The sequence below is a fragment of the Azolla caroliniana genome, unplaced genomic scaffold (genome assembly GCF_043228905.1).
Source record: "Azolla caroliniana isolate FFs.n. ecotype wild unplaced genomic scaffold, voAzoCaro1.0.p SCAF_68, whole genome shotgun sequence".
Taxonomy (NCBI): domain Eukaryota; kingdom Viridiplantae; phylum Streptophyta; class Polypodiopsida; order Salviniales; family Salviniaceae; genus Azolla; species Azolla caroliniana.
The window spans coordinates 8,115-24,047 of NW_028230503.1; the positions used below are offsets into that span (position 1 = coordinate 8,115).

The 15,933-nt window shown below is 39.5% G+C and overlaps 2 protein-coding genes across 2 annotated transcripts; one reads left to right on the forward strand and one right to left on the reverse strand.

Moving 5' to 3' along the window:
• Positions 1 to 566: 566 nt before the first annotated feature.
• Positions 567 to 6,567, reverse strand: LOC147849411 (uncharacterized). The gene is made up of 7 exons (XM_087337555.1): positions 6,276 to 6,567; positions 5,348 to 5,698; positions 2,841 to 3,018; positions 2,240 to 2,337; positions 1,322 to 1,418; positions 973 to 1,058; positions 567 to 904 (listed from the first exon to the last, which is right to left on the reverse strand). The coding sequence occupies exons 1-7, from the start codon at positions 6,444 to 6,446 to the stop codon at positions 857 to 859; spliced, it is 1,029 nt and encodes a 342-aa protein (XP_087193681.1). The 5' UTR covers positions 6,447 to 6,567; the 3' UTR covers positions 567 to 856.
• A 3,405-nt stretch (positions 6,568 to 9,972) lies between these two features.
• LOC147849412 (uncharacterized) lies at positions 9,973 to 14,306 on the forward strand. Its single transcript, XM_087337554.1, has 8 exons — positions 9,973 to 10,305; positions 10,424 to 10,541; positions 10,693 to 11,013; positions 11,204 to 11,438; positions 11,548 to 12,115; positions 12,266 to 12,362; positions 12,560 to 13,605; positions 13,758 to 14,306. Exons 1-8 carry the CDS (start codon positions 10,014 to 10,016, stop codon positions 13,931 to 13,933), a joined length of 2,853 nt encoding a protein of 950 aa, XP_087193680.1. The 5' UTR covers positions 9,973 to 10,013; the 3' UTR covers positions 13,934 to 14,306.
• Positions 14,307 to 15,933: the final 1,627 nt, after the last annotated feature.

The window sequence follows — 15,933 nt, forward strand, 5'->3', positions numbered from 1 at the left end:
ACTGTAAACTTTGAAACCTTCAACAATCCAAGAACTGTTCAATGTGAACCATATCACCATGACCTACAAAACATTGAGTCGTGTATGTCCCTATCCAAAAATATTTTAACTAGTGATACATTGAGAGGCGGAAAACTGCAATCAATATCACTTATATTTATGACTTGCATAGAAAAGCTATCCTGACACATACATATCTATGTTGCATAATCCAGCAGCAGATAATTCTTCTACTTATGGGATGATAGTATTAAGTTTTTATGGAAATTTAATTTTTATTTTTGTGCTTTGAAATATATCAGGAATGGCTTACACATGCCAAATGCTTCACAACTAGACAAGTGTGAGAGATCACCAACATTTGTTTTCAGCATGCATCCAAAACAGGAATTGCGTACACATGCCAAATGCTACACACAGCTAGACAAGTGTGAGAGACCACCAAAGTTTGTTTTCGGCATGCAACATTTGGATGAAGAGACAAATCCCCATCAACTTTATGAACCATTCAAATACTAGAACTTAACCCAACTCCTTCTAACACTAAAATTTGCGAAAAACCTTCATCACATCAAATTGGATCTTGATAGATATAAGAGAAGGGAAACCCTTGGTAAGACTATACCATCATATATTTCCAAATGCCTTGCTTTCTGTAGTTTGGCATTGTGTCTCTTCCAAGGAAAAGTACAAGTGTTCTTGTGTGAAGGGCAGTTATCACCTTTTTCATCATTTAAGGAATACTGTAGATGTCTAAATGAGAGGTTATATGAAGCAATAGCAGTTAGTTAATCGGGCTGCCCAAGACAAAAAGCCATGTAGTGTCTGTACTCTTACAAGCCCCCTTTGGAAACAATCATTTGTGTAGTACATTTTTCTTTGTAATCCGAGGACGTTTATTACTCTATAAAAACAATAAAAGAAGGGTAAGTGTCATTCCATCAAAACCTAACGCAAAATAAGACAACATACCTTGTGCTTCTCTAGTGCCTCTGCATCTGTCCGTTCCTTCCACGTGCTTTTACGAAGCTTTATTGGCCGGTTGCCTACATATTTACCTACAGAAAAATAAGGTGAAGATAAGAAACTTGAACCACAGCCCAGTGGAAAGAGTAAAAACTAAGAAATCTTCTGACGTTAAATAGAATGGAAAAACACCGAAGTACCCCAAAACATTTCAGGTATTACTGAATTTACTATTAGAAGGGAATTCTTCAAAATTTATTGGTATTCTCTTAAATATCTAAAAGTTTGCAGCATTTTGGTGCCTTACCCAAAACAATGACACAAGAATACAGTCACAGACCCCAATTCAACATACCATTCATTTCCTTCATTGCTAGTGCAAGCTCTGCTGGAGTTGAAAAACTCACAAAGCCATAGCCCTTGGTCTTTCCCGTGCGCTTATCCCGAACTACCTATTTTCAAGTCCATACAATGTTTTAGCTATATTTGTCTGGGTCATAGAAAGAGAATTTATTTAGAAATATTCTGTGTTATCAAACCAATCATTCTTTGGAAATTTGTGATTCATGACATATGCCTTCAATCACATGTACACTGATACAGAAAGTACACCTCGAGCAGAGGTATTTAATTTTGTGCAATGCGAGTTGTTTCAAAACACCTTACAATTGCATATGGTGAAAACAAATGCTTAATAGTGACTGATCGATGCTGACATACAATGAATGGTCTCAGTTCAGGGACAAGTCCATGAGTGACAGCAAAAAATGTCAGAAAACAACAATGGTCAACAAACATATCTAGTGAATCGTGTGGGAGACAAATTTACTGGCAAATACTTATTCATGATGGACCATGGCTCATTTAGAGAATTAGACGGTTTAGAACATAAGCAATAACATAAAGTTTGATCCTTGGAATGATGTAATGAAAACATGGAGTCTAATTACAGAAACCAATATATACCAACAATTTCTTGGTGTGATGGAGAAACTCTAAACATGGCTTCTGACACATTGAGGGTAGAACTTGGAAGATACATGTGTGCCAATATGTGGGGAGGTATGCAAACTACCTGGGAGAACAATAGCCAAGCACATTTTATGTTCTGCTCAGAAAAGACTGTAGAAGAACAGCAGTAGCTTGAATTCATTCCTACAGGTTTGATGCATAAAGATCACTTATCAAGCAGCATTTATATTCCACCAAAGCCTCAAGAATAACTCTTTATACCTCTAAGTTACCATCATGAGAAGTAGAGAAGAGTCTTTACCCTTGCCATATTGAAATTTGTATATTTTGCGAATGCTTTTGTCAAGACTTCATCATTCACTTCATTTCCTAGATCCCCACAAAAAAGGCGGTAATCATCTGAAACAACAAAATGCAAAATGTTACATCAACTATGACCAAGTCAGCCATAAAAAAATCCATATTCAAAAATATGAATGGAGTTTATTTTAGACTGAAGTCAGAGATAATTTAAAAAAGGACGGTCAATTTTGTTCGTGAAGCTTGATTACATGAGCAGAAGAAGAAAATTTTAGCATTTAGATTTTATAGCCAAGAGATTTCTCCGTCTATTAAGCATCATTATTGCCTAATTGAATAATGAATAGAAACCCAAAGGTCCATTATGCTATTAAAACAATCCTTCAGTATAGTTGGATGATGTTCTGCTTCTTTTTCAGGTATTTCCGCTGTGTATGTTGCCACAATTTTAAAACCAACTCATAACAAGCTATGTCAATACTGATCCTATTCTAAAAGAAGACGCATTCAGAAACTGCGGAACTTTTTGAAGTTTAACCAACAAAGAATGGGGGAACAGTTATTAAGTCACAACGAAATATTGCACGAAAGGAACAACATACTTTCAGGCCAATCAGAGAGTGTAGGATCCTCCCATGTCTGTCCAGCTGCTTTACGAGGAATGGCCTTTTTTTTTGCCTCGGTTTTGTGTTCATTATCTCCACTTGCAAGCGCAGCCTTTACATTTTCAAGTGCTTCAGGTGTAATTGTCTGTGCATCCCTCTGGAAAAGCTGTTGTGCCTATTCATTGCAGATTCAAAGCACTCAGCATTGCAATTGCTACAATAAACTTGCAACCAACAAACTAGAAACTAAATATTGCTCTCCAAAAGAATAACATTCATTTGTTAGTTAAAATTCAGAGTTAAAAGACCAGTAAATCAAACATGATTCCCATATGGTCCATCTAATTGTAATCCCCAAACATCTAAAAATTAATGAAAACAGGGAACCAATTGTGAGCACTGTCTGAATAATGTGGATGTGTTTTATACAGCATGGAGTTCCATCGACATACTAAAATTTGAGCTTAGATTGAAGTCTCTTCCTTTGTGAAAGGCTAGAATTTACTTTTCTTCCCAAACACATGTTCGCAAGATGGCATGACAGTGTGTAAGATAATATGCAAAAACAAAAATGTGTGACAGGAATGCTCACATTTCTACATCCATATCATTTATAAATCTAAGCATTCTGGATGTGAAACCTTCTTGTTCTATAGATCCTTCGAAAATAAAATAATAACAAAAATTAAAGGGAACATTAAATACCATATAGGACAGGCAGACTACCTTTTGGGTTAAGCAAGCATGATATATGAGCCTATTGTTTTCTCTCACCACTGGCTCGTAGATAATTATTAGTTGCTAATCAGTTTCACAACCTTGTGCTCTGTATGGCTTACATGACACTTTATTGGTTTGTTTTGCAAGGAAAGGATAGCCAGTCCTATTAGAATGTTGTCTAACAGCACCTTCTATACAAGATATTGTGAAAGGGAAGAAAGAAACGGAGAAAACACATACAACTGTATAAAAGTACTGAAATAGATTTCCAGCTTGGATATAACGAATGTGTCCCATATCAAACCATAGCCTATTTAGATGATGGGGCACAATGAATGATTGTGCAAGCAGGCTGAAAGAAAGAAAGAAAGTGGACTCGAAGACCAAACTGGCCAAATAGACCTATCAGACCAAACAAGAGATTACATCTTCAAAACTGGCTCATTTTTAAGAGCATCAAACTAAAACGAATATAGCGAAATTTAGGATACTAGACTAGTACTAACGCAGAGAAAATAACTGCCAATGTCAGATTTCTACAAAATGTGCTCCGTGTATGATACAAAAGGTGATGTGGGGATTGCATAAAGTCTGTGGGCCTTCCATCTAAAACAACCGAATTACCGAGTAAAATGACAAGTAATCAACATTGCACCATTGCTAAAGAAAAACGCGACAGCCAGTGCAAGCAACTTGTCATGACTAATAAAGTATTTTCGCACCCAGCGTATGAGTGACGTGGATGCTTGAACTAGAAGAACTATAACACAGCCCTGAGCACTAACGAAATCCTCATCTGGTCTCCCTGGATCAAATGGAAGATAGAACAAAATCCTTGTATACTCGCATACCGATGGTCTTCACATGGTTTACTCGCATGGTCTCCCTGGATCAAATGGAAGATAGAACAAAATCCTTGTTTACTCGCATACCGATGGTCTCCACTTTGGAGCAGCACATGTGGGAGATCTTTTACAGAAAAAACCTCCAGTCTATCTAAGTTTAGAGCCTTAAGTTCTTCGATATACAGATTCTTTAATACCATATGTTTAGTTGCATTTATTTTGTTTTGTTCTCAAAGACAAGAAAACATTGTAAGATGTAATCTCTTGTTTGGTCTTATAAACCATTTTGGCCTCTTAAAAAGTGTTAAAATAGCTCTCTTTCTCTCTCTAGCTTGTTCACACGGTGTTGAGGTGGCATAATGGCATCAGAACAAATATGGAAATATGCACCATAAGCAAAGAAAACCTAGTGGAGGATGAATATCACTTACTTATTGCATGTTCAGCGCATAAGGTAATTCGCGAGAAATATGATAACTTGTTTGACAGGCAGGATAAAGTAAGTCTCATACTCAAATGTACACCAAGACGTGTGAGCACATATATGTGCCTTATTTTCACACACATAGAGTTTTTACTACAGAGTAGTAACCTCCCCTTCTTAGGAAGGAGTCGCATACAAGATAATATGTTGATTTGGTCCCATACACCAAATTTGGCTTCCTCATGGACAATAAAAAATCTATTCTATTCTCTCTCCTGATTTATCTCATAAGCCAATTTGCACATCCAACACATTAATCTCTCCCTCTCTGTAAATAGTATTTTACTATACAATGTTACGGATATAAATTCACGATATCACCTTCAAATATGAGAGACATTGTATCAGTTATAAATGTTTGAATGTGGCACAAATAGGCCAGATATGGTGTACGTTAGATACTATTACTCTCTCTTTCTTTATATCATCATATATCTAGAGACGTAGTTATATACCTGCTGTTGTTGAGGCAGAGCGAAAATATTTGGAGTAGGAAAGGGCGCCTGATAGCCAGTTTGATATGTATATTGTGGAGGCTTTATAACAGTTGGTTGTACTTGAGGCTGGAATTGGGAAAATTGTTGAGGTTGCGGTGGATACTGAGAGTTCTGCTGCTGAAGATGAATGGGAACAGGGAAGTAAGAAGCTGATGGAGCTGTCGTTGAGGGTGGAAATGGTGCACTAGTTGCATAGGTGAACTGAGATGAGGTAGATACGTTTGGAACCGAACTCATTCCTCCAGGATTCACTAGCCATGGAGTTGTTGAACCAATAGGAGTACTGGGGACTGGTCTTGGAGGTGATGCCTGGCATTCACAATATGCAATGAACATTGTGTATGTGTGAATGTTTTTTAAAATATTGGAGAAATATTCTACGTATGTTATTGGAAATGCTCTATCCATTTACATGTATTAAGAAAACAAAAATTAGGCGTAATTCTCAAAAATCTAAATCTTTTGACTGTTTTTACGACCAAAATTTTCCAAAGAGTAACCCAATTTTCCAATAAACTAAGGAATGACAAGCGACATTAGTCAAAAATATTCTCTATATTGACAAATTTCAAAAGATTAACCCAGTTCCACACACATTCAGGATTTCATTACCTATAAGATTGCCAAACCTCATTTCCAATGACTAATTCCATATGGTATGTTGTTTATAAATTTTGACCCTGATGTTTACGTGGCATTCATATATGCCATAAGGCATGTCGTATGGGACATGTTGGGACTTGTGGGATGGGGCATGGGGATGTAGCATACGGAATGGTGTATGATTATGTGTGCGAGCGATATATATATATACAAGTGTAAACAAAAAAAAGAAGTGGTATAGAACTCTTCTTTGGCAATTGAATCTGTTGCAAGGAGACAATACCTGAGGAATTGATGGTGGAGAGATGATAGTGGGAGGATGAAGGCGAGGCGGCAGTGGAGATGGATTGAGCGGGGTAGCAGCTCCGACCCCTTCTGTGACTGAGGAGATGTCAGACCCCAGTTCTTTCATCTCCTGTTCGAACTTTTCTAACTCGCTTAAGAGCTTCGCCATCTGCAGAAGAAGAAGCGGCTTACACTGATTTTCAGAGTCTGAGCAAGAGCGATCGATCGCTTTCTCTTTCTCTGTCTGTCTATCTGTCTGTCTGTCTGTCTGTCTCTCTCTCTCTCCCTCTCTCTCTCTCAAAGGGTACAGGAAAATGCTAATGTAGTATACATACGTATTTATTCTCTCTTTACATGCATACATCCCATACAAGTAATTTGTAAAGAACATATACATTACCGAAATTACCAAAATACCCCACCCGGGGCCAGCCCTCCCAACCAACATGATATTTCACATATATTCTAAACCTACCCCTATATTCTTGTTGAGATTTCTATGCCAGAACCCAGTTTTCATGGAAACCCCCCTCTCCTACAATCTCCCTCTCTTTCTCTCTGCATTTCCGAGGTGTGTTGCAGGATCAGGCACAATTGTCATTGGATTGCTCGCCATATGCAATAGATCTCATTCACAAGGTGTGTTTAACTAAATAGAACTCATTTGCTCGTTTTGTTGGACTCCAAGGAGCATACATAGTTGAGATACTAGAATACACCCATCCCATATAAAAATATGAAAATATAAACAATATAGATCATAGTTGGAGGAAACACATGAAATCATATTTAAGAATGCATAAGAATCTATCTCTTTTTTTCACAATGTTTATTGTGTTGTATGAGTTTCTCATAGGTCTAGCAATCTTATAGTCAAATTTAATAAGATTATTCTATCTCCCTCAACGTAGCTTAGGATTTCTTGTTTTGTCTCACAAATTCAAACATGACCAAACATTTTCACTCAATATCTTTCTGGTTTTTTTCATTAATGAGTTAGAACAAACAATCACCAAAGTTTGTAAAGCAAGAAGGTAAGGGTAAACCATGCATTGTGAGAATGAGCCACTCGAAACGATTTGTTTTGATGGATTGTATAACAAACATCAAACCACATAACCTTTAAGCCCATTAATAGCTACAAGAGAGACCTTGCATACCTTTGGAAGGGAGCGATCAATTTCTTGCAACTTAGTTGTGATCTTTGTTGCCACCAAGCATCAACGCCCATTAATAGTACCCACAACCTTTCTCACATCCACTTGCACAAAGTTGCAAGCCGCATGCATGCAACTCCTTGAGGAACTAAAAGGCAAAACTACCAACCAAGAAGCTCGAATATGTGATAAAAGTCTTCATTATGATGATGATTGGGGGATGATTGAGGTGAACGAATAGTACTACTAGGAGGTTTCCCACTATTCAAGAACATAGAGGTATTGATCATCAGTAATTTCATCATTGCAAAATATGAAACCCAGAAAAGGACGCATCCCTACACAATGACAAACTATAAATTGAAACACTATAGGAGAAATTTCGATGAAATCATCATGTCACTATCACCATAAAATGATGAGCGACGAAATGCATGGAGGACCTAGATACTACTAACAACATTAGGCCAGAACATAGGAGATGGATATTGTGGGGAATTGTTGTTATCATTTTATCATAAAATGACCCAAATTATCACATTTGAACGGTTGACACGCAAAACATCCCCACTCCAATCAGCACTAGAATGAGCTCATATTTCTCTCACATGCACACATTACACCAATGGGATGCATTAATACATTCCTCCCTGAATGAGACTTTTTTATGATGCCAATTTATGATAGCTTGGCAAAGATATGGAGGTTTTCATTTCACACATTACACTATATATGATACACACAAACTAGAGACTGTGCAATCTTCTTCTCTAAATTCGGAAACCACACTCACTAATACATGCCAAAACCCATCTCGTTTTTGCCATCTACACCATTGCTCCATAACCCCTACTAAACAACCTTGGCACACCATGCTCTTCTAGAGTGAGATGTCCAAAACAAGTTTCATTGCTTTCCATTTAGAAGATATTGTCTAATTAACCTTGGTTCCACACTCGAGAGATAGATAGCTATGTGTTGACCCCGGCGTCTAACTAAACCTTGGTTGGTTCTTGCTTTGGGTGAAATGAGGAGACATAAGGAGGCGTCACTCATTTGGTTTTTCTATGCTTTGGATATACTAAAGTGCTGGGCCCTTTTTTTGGCCATTCACTCTAGTAACAACTCACATACTCCAACAAAACCAACTTGTACCCCAACTCCCTTACACTTACAGGAGTTTTTGTGTTTTTTTAGGAGGCCATTATATCATGCAGATGATGTTCAACAGATAAATTGCCCCACATTGGTGATCATGCCACAATCGGTGAATCCACTTTTATTTCCTCTCTTTAATGGACACTGTCTCGATCATGTGATATTCTCGCCAATCTTAAAAATCGATGAGATTTTGGTACTCATTTGTACTACATATCTTGCTTGGGCTGAGATTTGGCACATCTATTCCTTTCTTTAAAGACATGGCAATGCAATAATGCTGTATCCATTGTTTTACCTTATAAACGTTGCGAGACATTGATCTGCGAATCGATGGAATATATATTGTTTCATTCGTATGCGATCCGAGTACCGAAAACATGAAAGATAAAATGTGGACTGTTAATGATGCCGCTTGGATTGTGGGAAATTTGTTAATGATTCCCCTTCCATTGTGAGGCAATACAGTGAGTAGTCTGTGTAATTATGATCTCAAGATCACAGCTAGATATAGATAGATTGAAAGATAGATAGATGGATAGATTGATTGATTGATTGATCGTGAGGATGCGAGTAAGTTCATGTATCGATCAGTTTGATGGCGATGTACGAGTAGTAGTGCTGTGTGGACCTATTCACTTTATAGGGCCTTAGGGTAAAGTAGGGTAGGCGGCTGCAATGGCTATGGCGAAGAGACGGAGACACGTTATGCATATTTCTTATCATATTCGTATTGCTGCAGCATAATTGAGAAGAAAGTGGGCGATTCGCAATCATCATAATCGCAAACAAAACAAAAAAAATGTATGCATCCATTATTTTGGGCGATTGCCTGACTTCACAAGAAAAGGAAGGAAAGAAGGAACACTTCTTTTTATGTTCGGTCCAAATCGTCTTTTTTCATCTTTATCAGACAGAATATTATGATTATTCTTCACGATCATACCATTGATTGATTGATTGATTGATTGATTGATCACGAGTGCATGCAGGCACCAGGGATCATCTCATTGATCAATCCGCAGACATTAAACAAAATGGGTTAATAATGTAAAAGCCGGTATTTATCCATTTTTAATCAACACACGATCGATTCTCTTGCTAAATTTAAGACCAATCTTATTTTTGCTAAATTCTAATTCTGGCTGATCAAGTTACCAATCATTATATATATATAGCGTGAGAGAGAGAGAGAAAGATATATGAACGTCTTTCTAAGGCCAAAATTGGGACTGTGTAAGAATATAAATAGATCAAATACTTGCAATAAAACACTATACTCAAACTAACCTTAAACTTTTATATTTCCAGTTCATATATATTATATGCTATGGGCTAATTACATCATTCCCTAATTAAGTATCTGTCTCTGATTTAAGGAGATCCGGAATCTCGCCAATCATCAGATATAAGTCAATTGTATGGAAATGGGATCCGTAGAATTGAAGCAATTCGAGGTTTTAAGGAGGACTCATGGTGGGATTCGATTAGTGCTATGGATTGTGATTTGGATAGCGAGCTTTTGGTGGGTTTCGTGGTGGATCATCTCGTCCAATCGTCCTCGATCTTCCATTGATGCAAAGACCATGATCGATCAGTTTAATGCAGCCCTTACCATTCGCTCATTTGGGCTCCATGATGTGCACACCCTTCTTATCACTCAATTGGGCCTCCTCAACTCTCGATTAGTCTTTGGGACCGATGAGAAATATGGTAAGTTACAGCTACACACTGTAACTGATTTATATAGCCACGCACATTTCCTTTACATTATGAATTAAGAGAAAATCATGAGCCCACGCGTGGTACTAACAGAGTTACTATTTTGTAGGGTCTGCGTTCTTGTTCCAAGCCCTTCCTTTCATTGTTGTGGCCATCTGTAGCTATGGCTTGATTGAGCTCAACCGATTCGAGAAGAAGAAGAAGAAGAAGAAGAACATGATGATGAAGTAATTATAGCTCTGTTTTCTGGCCCTTAATTGTAATCATCAATGGTCTGTTGATTTACAGTAGCTGTCTCCTTTTAATAAGATCATAATGTACAACTAATTCAATATCAATGCTGCTAATCATTAATGTATACATAACATTGGAATGCAGAAAATGCTCCATTGGCATTGGTAGCAGTAATATCGACGATAATGATGATGGTACCCTAATTTACCCTAGATCACAATCAGTAGGTACTGCAGGCATTAATCATAATATGTGGAGCATCATGCAGCAGAAGATGAGCCTCATGAAAACCTATCCATTGGTGGTGAAGAGCCCCTTGGGGGTACTCACTGCAGCGGAGGTGATCATCATCCTCGCATTTCTGCTGTTCCTAGTCTATACATTCAGTCGGAGAACATATCTCGACTTCATCGTGCTCGACGATAAATTCAAGAAGCTGCCCAACAAATTTAAAGCCATTCCCTTGTAAGAATCAACTAGCTAAAGATCCATCTGATTATTATTAAGTAATTGCTATAAGGAATGATGTATGTGTCTACATAATCATCTTATAAAATCTCTGCTATTGATGTGGGGAGAGAGTAATAATTGGGGGCTGTGATTTAGTATTGAAGCCACTGATTAAATCAGCTTTGAACATACACAAATTCATCAGGCCTGCAGCCAAACTCGGGAGAGCGTCCTACAACATTGCTCGGTCGGCTTTGATTCCTTTCGCACTTCTATGGATTCCAGTGTCGAGGGGATCTCCGTTCCTGCGTCTTCTCCAGATTCCGTTCGAGCGCGCGGTGAGATACCACACATGGCTCGCGACGATCATGATCTCCTTGCTCACAATGCATGGAGCAGGCTACATCATCTTCTATGTCACCATTAGTAGATCCTACAAGGTAGAATTATTAATTTATAAGGGTCTTTGGTGAGTAAGAAATCACTACACTACATTTCTACAAGCTTGGCTGATTTCTCTTTGTGATGGGTAATGTAAATAATAATCAGATAATCTCCTGGGAGACAGATGTGGAGTCATGTTCTGTGGTTGCAGGCGTGGCGGCATTGGGTGTTGGGCTCGCCATGGCCGTGACGGCCCAGCCGGTTGTCCGGCGCAGGTGCTACGAGCTCTTCCTCTTCTCGCATGTCCTCCTGTCCCCGCTCTTCTTCATATTGGCCCTCTACCACGCCATATGGGCTCTCCACTTCTTCGTCCTCCCCGTCCTCCTCTTCCTCGTCGATCGCTTCCTCCGCTTCTTGCAATCGCGCCGCCTCTCGCGGGTCGTGTCCGCACGCATCCTCCATGAAAATGCCGGTGCCATGGAGCTCCACATAGCACTCCCTACTCATGATGATGATGATGACGATGAGGAGGAGGAGGAGCAATCTGTACTAAGCAGCTGGTTTTTGTGCTTTCCTAGTGTGTCCAAGCTACAATGGCACATGTTCAGCTCCGTCGGCTGCTCTACAGCTGCTAGTCCCATCGTATCTGATCGTGGGCATCGACTCCTCGTGCTCACATTCATAATCAAACCTGTCGGCAATTGGACTCGCCGATTGAAGGAACAACTCATCGGAGCCTCCCACGGCACACCCATTACACCTCCTATAACCACGAACGTGACGATGCATGATGGAAAACAGAACCAAATTAGTAGCAGCTCTGATGGGAGCCTCGAATCGGATCTGCAATATGATGGGAATCGGATCGGTAGGTCGAGATTCTATTCTTCGAGGAATCATCGCTCACCGTGTCCGATGATGTTCTCCTTTAAAGCAGGGCTCGAGGGCCCCTACGGCTACGAATCCAACTTCTACTTGAAGTGAGCTTATTATATGACTCTTTTAACTCCATGGATCAATAATGTATACAGTGATCACATGTGCTGCATGAACATCTTATCAGTGTTTAAATTTGTTTTGAGCAGTAGCTGTAGAGTGATAGTGTGTATGATTTTCATGGGTTTTATATGTATTATTCAAGAGATATTGTAATGTGCCCAATGGTTTCATTGTCTAGGTACAAAACCCTGGTACTCATTGGTGGTGGCATTGGAATTACTCCCCTACTAGCTGTTCTCCGGGACCTCCTCGTTCGACATCACCGGCATCACGGACATTTGCCGAAATCCATCAAGCTGTATCACTGTGTCCGTCATGCCGATGAGCTCTCCATTCTCAACTCCGTTGATCCGAACCAGCTTTCGCCCAACTATGAAAAGCAAGGGCTCAGCATACGTGTCTTCGCATATGTCACAGCTCAGCCCATGGGAGACATCGAGCTCGGGGTACAAGCCGGATCAACCGTTGCTGTCGATCGGGATGTGGAAAACGGGCCAATGTCCAAGGATCATAATAAAGAAACTACAGCTGATCATCCGAGGAATGAGGGTGTATATGACCTTGCGGCATTCGATCGCAGAGGACTCCATTGTCCGAGTAGGTCACCGGAAATACGAGGATTGAGGCTGGGCAATGAGGAATCCACCACACCTCCACAAGGAGTACATGACCAACAAAAAGTGGGAGGTGCTACTCAACAAAAGGTCCCACTAGTGCAGGTGCAAGGTGATGGACATGGACATGCATTGGTGAGGGGCACTAATATGATGGGTAATCGAGGAGAGCCAATGTGGGTGGCCTCCACCATGGCGTGCAGCATTGTGGGGTTCTATGTGTTGTGGGGTGTGTCCACCATCTTGATGGTGAGGATGAAGAAGAGATTGTTGTTGAATTATGAGGAAGCACATGTGGTGGTAGCAAGCATGGTTTTGGCTACTCTCCTCTTTGGGGGCTTCATCGTCTTGATCTGGGAAATCATGAACAATAAGAAGAAGGACAAGAACAAGAACAAGAAGAGTTTGCCACCAACTCACCACCACATTAGCACCTATTATAAGTCTCCAACTAATATTAGTGCAGCTACTAGTCACATCCATGGTGGTCATGGTGAAGACTCTAAGTTCCTTGGAGGCCACCAATGTATAACTACCACAAGTCCCACTACATGTTACACCTCTCCTTGGTGCGGAACTTTGCAGTTCGGATCTCGCCCTCCATGGACCGGTTCGTATTCATCCCATGTATATTTTGTAGTACCGTCATTAATTGAATTGTCTCTAATGTTGCTAAAGGAACATGTTTATATTGGATGGAACCTTAATATATATATATACATATATATAGTTATGAATCCCGTTATCATTCTTCTCTTGTAGACATTTTCGAAGCTCTAGCAAAGGAGTACCGTGGGGAAAATATCGGTGTAATAGTTTCTGGACCACAGGGCATGCAATTTGATGTTGCAAAAGAATGCAAGAGGCAAACTAAGTTCTTTGGGGTCAACAACACTTCCAATGTCTTCCACTATCATAGTGTGAGCTTTGAAATTTGATCTTTGCATCATTGTAACAAATGTGTGACTCCTCTAACTCTGACTAACAATAACATTGGTCATCAACAAATCACATCGTCACAATTAACTCTTATACTTTGGAGTCTGGATGAAAGAGTTCTAGATTTCCACTATGAAATGCCAAACGCATTTATAAATACCCCCATAAACCATTAGGCGACCATATAAAACAAACAACAATAAAAATACATAGATTTAACATTTCCAAATTCTCCCTCCTTTTTTAGATTTATCCATTCATTTGGAAAGGGTTTGGAGTTTTTTTTAGCATTAGGAAATGTGTGTGGGCATGCACATTAGACTGATCAAATGTTTTTAATAATAAGTTAAATTATATTATTTTGTATGTGAATTATGAGTCATCCATTAGATTGAATACGTTACAAGAATGGAAATAATTTTGTCTCCCTAAAGATTCTTGTTGTGAATGTCACATTTTCTTCTTAAAACTTTTGAAGGTTGTAGAGCAACGCTTTTCTACCATCCTAATCCTATCTACAAATACCTTTTTGTAGTGCAACAACTGGATGCTACTACTACCACTAGTATCACCCCCACAACCATTCTTTCTAGACAAGCTTTTAGTGCATTATTTTCCTTTTTTAGGGAGATGTGTGATTTGACATGATAGATTTTAGCTTTTCTTCTTCATGCCATGATATTAGCTTTCATACTTGTTGCAAGTACAATGCTACAATCATCCGCCCTAGCATTATGAGATGTTTGATGCAATAATGATTGGTACACATGGATCACTTGGGGTTCATAATACATATGTGAGTGAAGTTTCACACTCAACAAGTTTTCAATTTATACTTTAGTTGCATCTACATAATTCAACAAACAAGCACTAACTTATCTGAATACGTCTTGACTTACATGAGTACTTCAACAATCAACAAATGTTCATCGAAATGGTATGTGCACATCAAACACACATGGGATTCATTACATTCTAACATTGGGCTTATATTTGTGAACACCATTTAAACACAATCAAACGAGTCACATACTTGTTTTGCATTTATTAGAGTTATGTGTTCGCCTCTTGAGCCACCAAAGATATGACTTTCATATGTTTTCGCTTCACAAAGAAGTCATATTTATTGTTGATTATCAAATTTGTAATTGTGTTTTATGTTATTTTCTTTTCTTTTTCTTTTTTTTCAAAATGAAGCTACTTTCCCATTAGTTAGGAAGGATTATTACATAGAGAGTCTACAAAGAGACTTATGCACACATCGGGGAGTCTTCCTCCGATCAAGTATAAGAAGATGAGCCTACTTACAATGCCTTGCGGCATAACTTAATGTAAGAAGCTACCTATATCCAAGGCGATGCCCTTCAATGTTGCCTAGTACGAGTCGGCTCTTGGGGCCTACAACGAAGACAGGGTGGCAGGTGAGTAGGAAACAACCAACGTGGGGGCTGGTAGTTCCACCTCGGGCCACTCCCGCCTTGCATCACCATAGGTGTGTTCCGCCATTTCTGACAAAAGCGCAAACGGGCAATGACCACGTCATTGGAGTGGTTGCAAACCTCTTCCAATTGCCCTCGTAGGCAACTGATAAGCACGAACCATATGTCCATGATCACTTCCTCCGGGAGGGCGTACTGTACCTTGGAAAACCTTGAGGCAACGCGCTTTCCATATATACCACAAGGTGAAACCTACGATCAACATCCAGATTTCCGGAAACCTAGGGGATGCGGGCTGCAACCCTCTTTCAAAATGGATCTTGACGATTTTGCCTCTCGTGCATACATAGCACCAACTATCCGCATTGATGGCATCCGTCCACCCTTTGACCGAGTGATCAATCCATGCCGCAGCGTTCCACGAGGCTGTTCCTTCAACTTCACATGCCGCAAGGAGGCGAGTTACTCTATCCCATACCTTTTGAGCTTGAGGGCAATCCCACAGACAATGTCTCAGAGTCTCAATAGGTCGAGAGCACAGTGGGCAACCTAACGGGCCG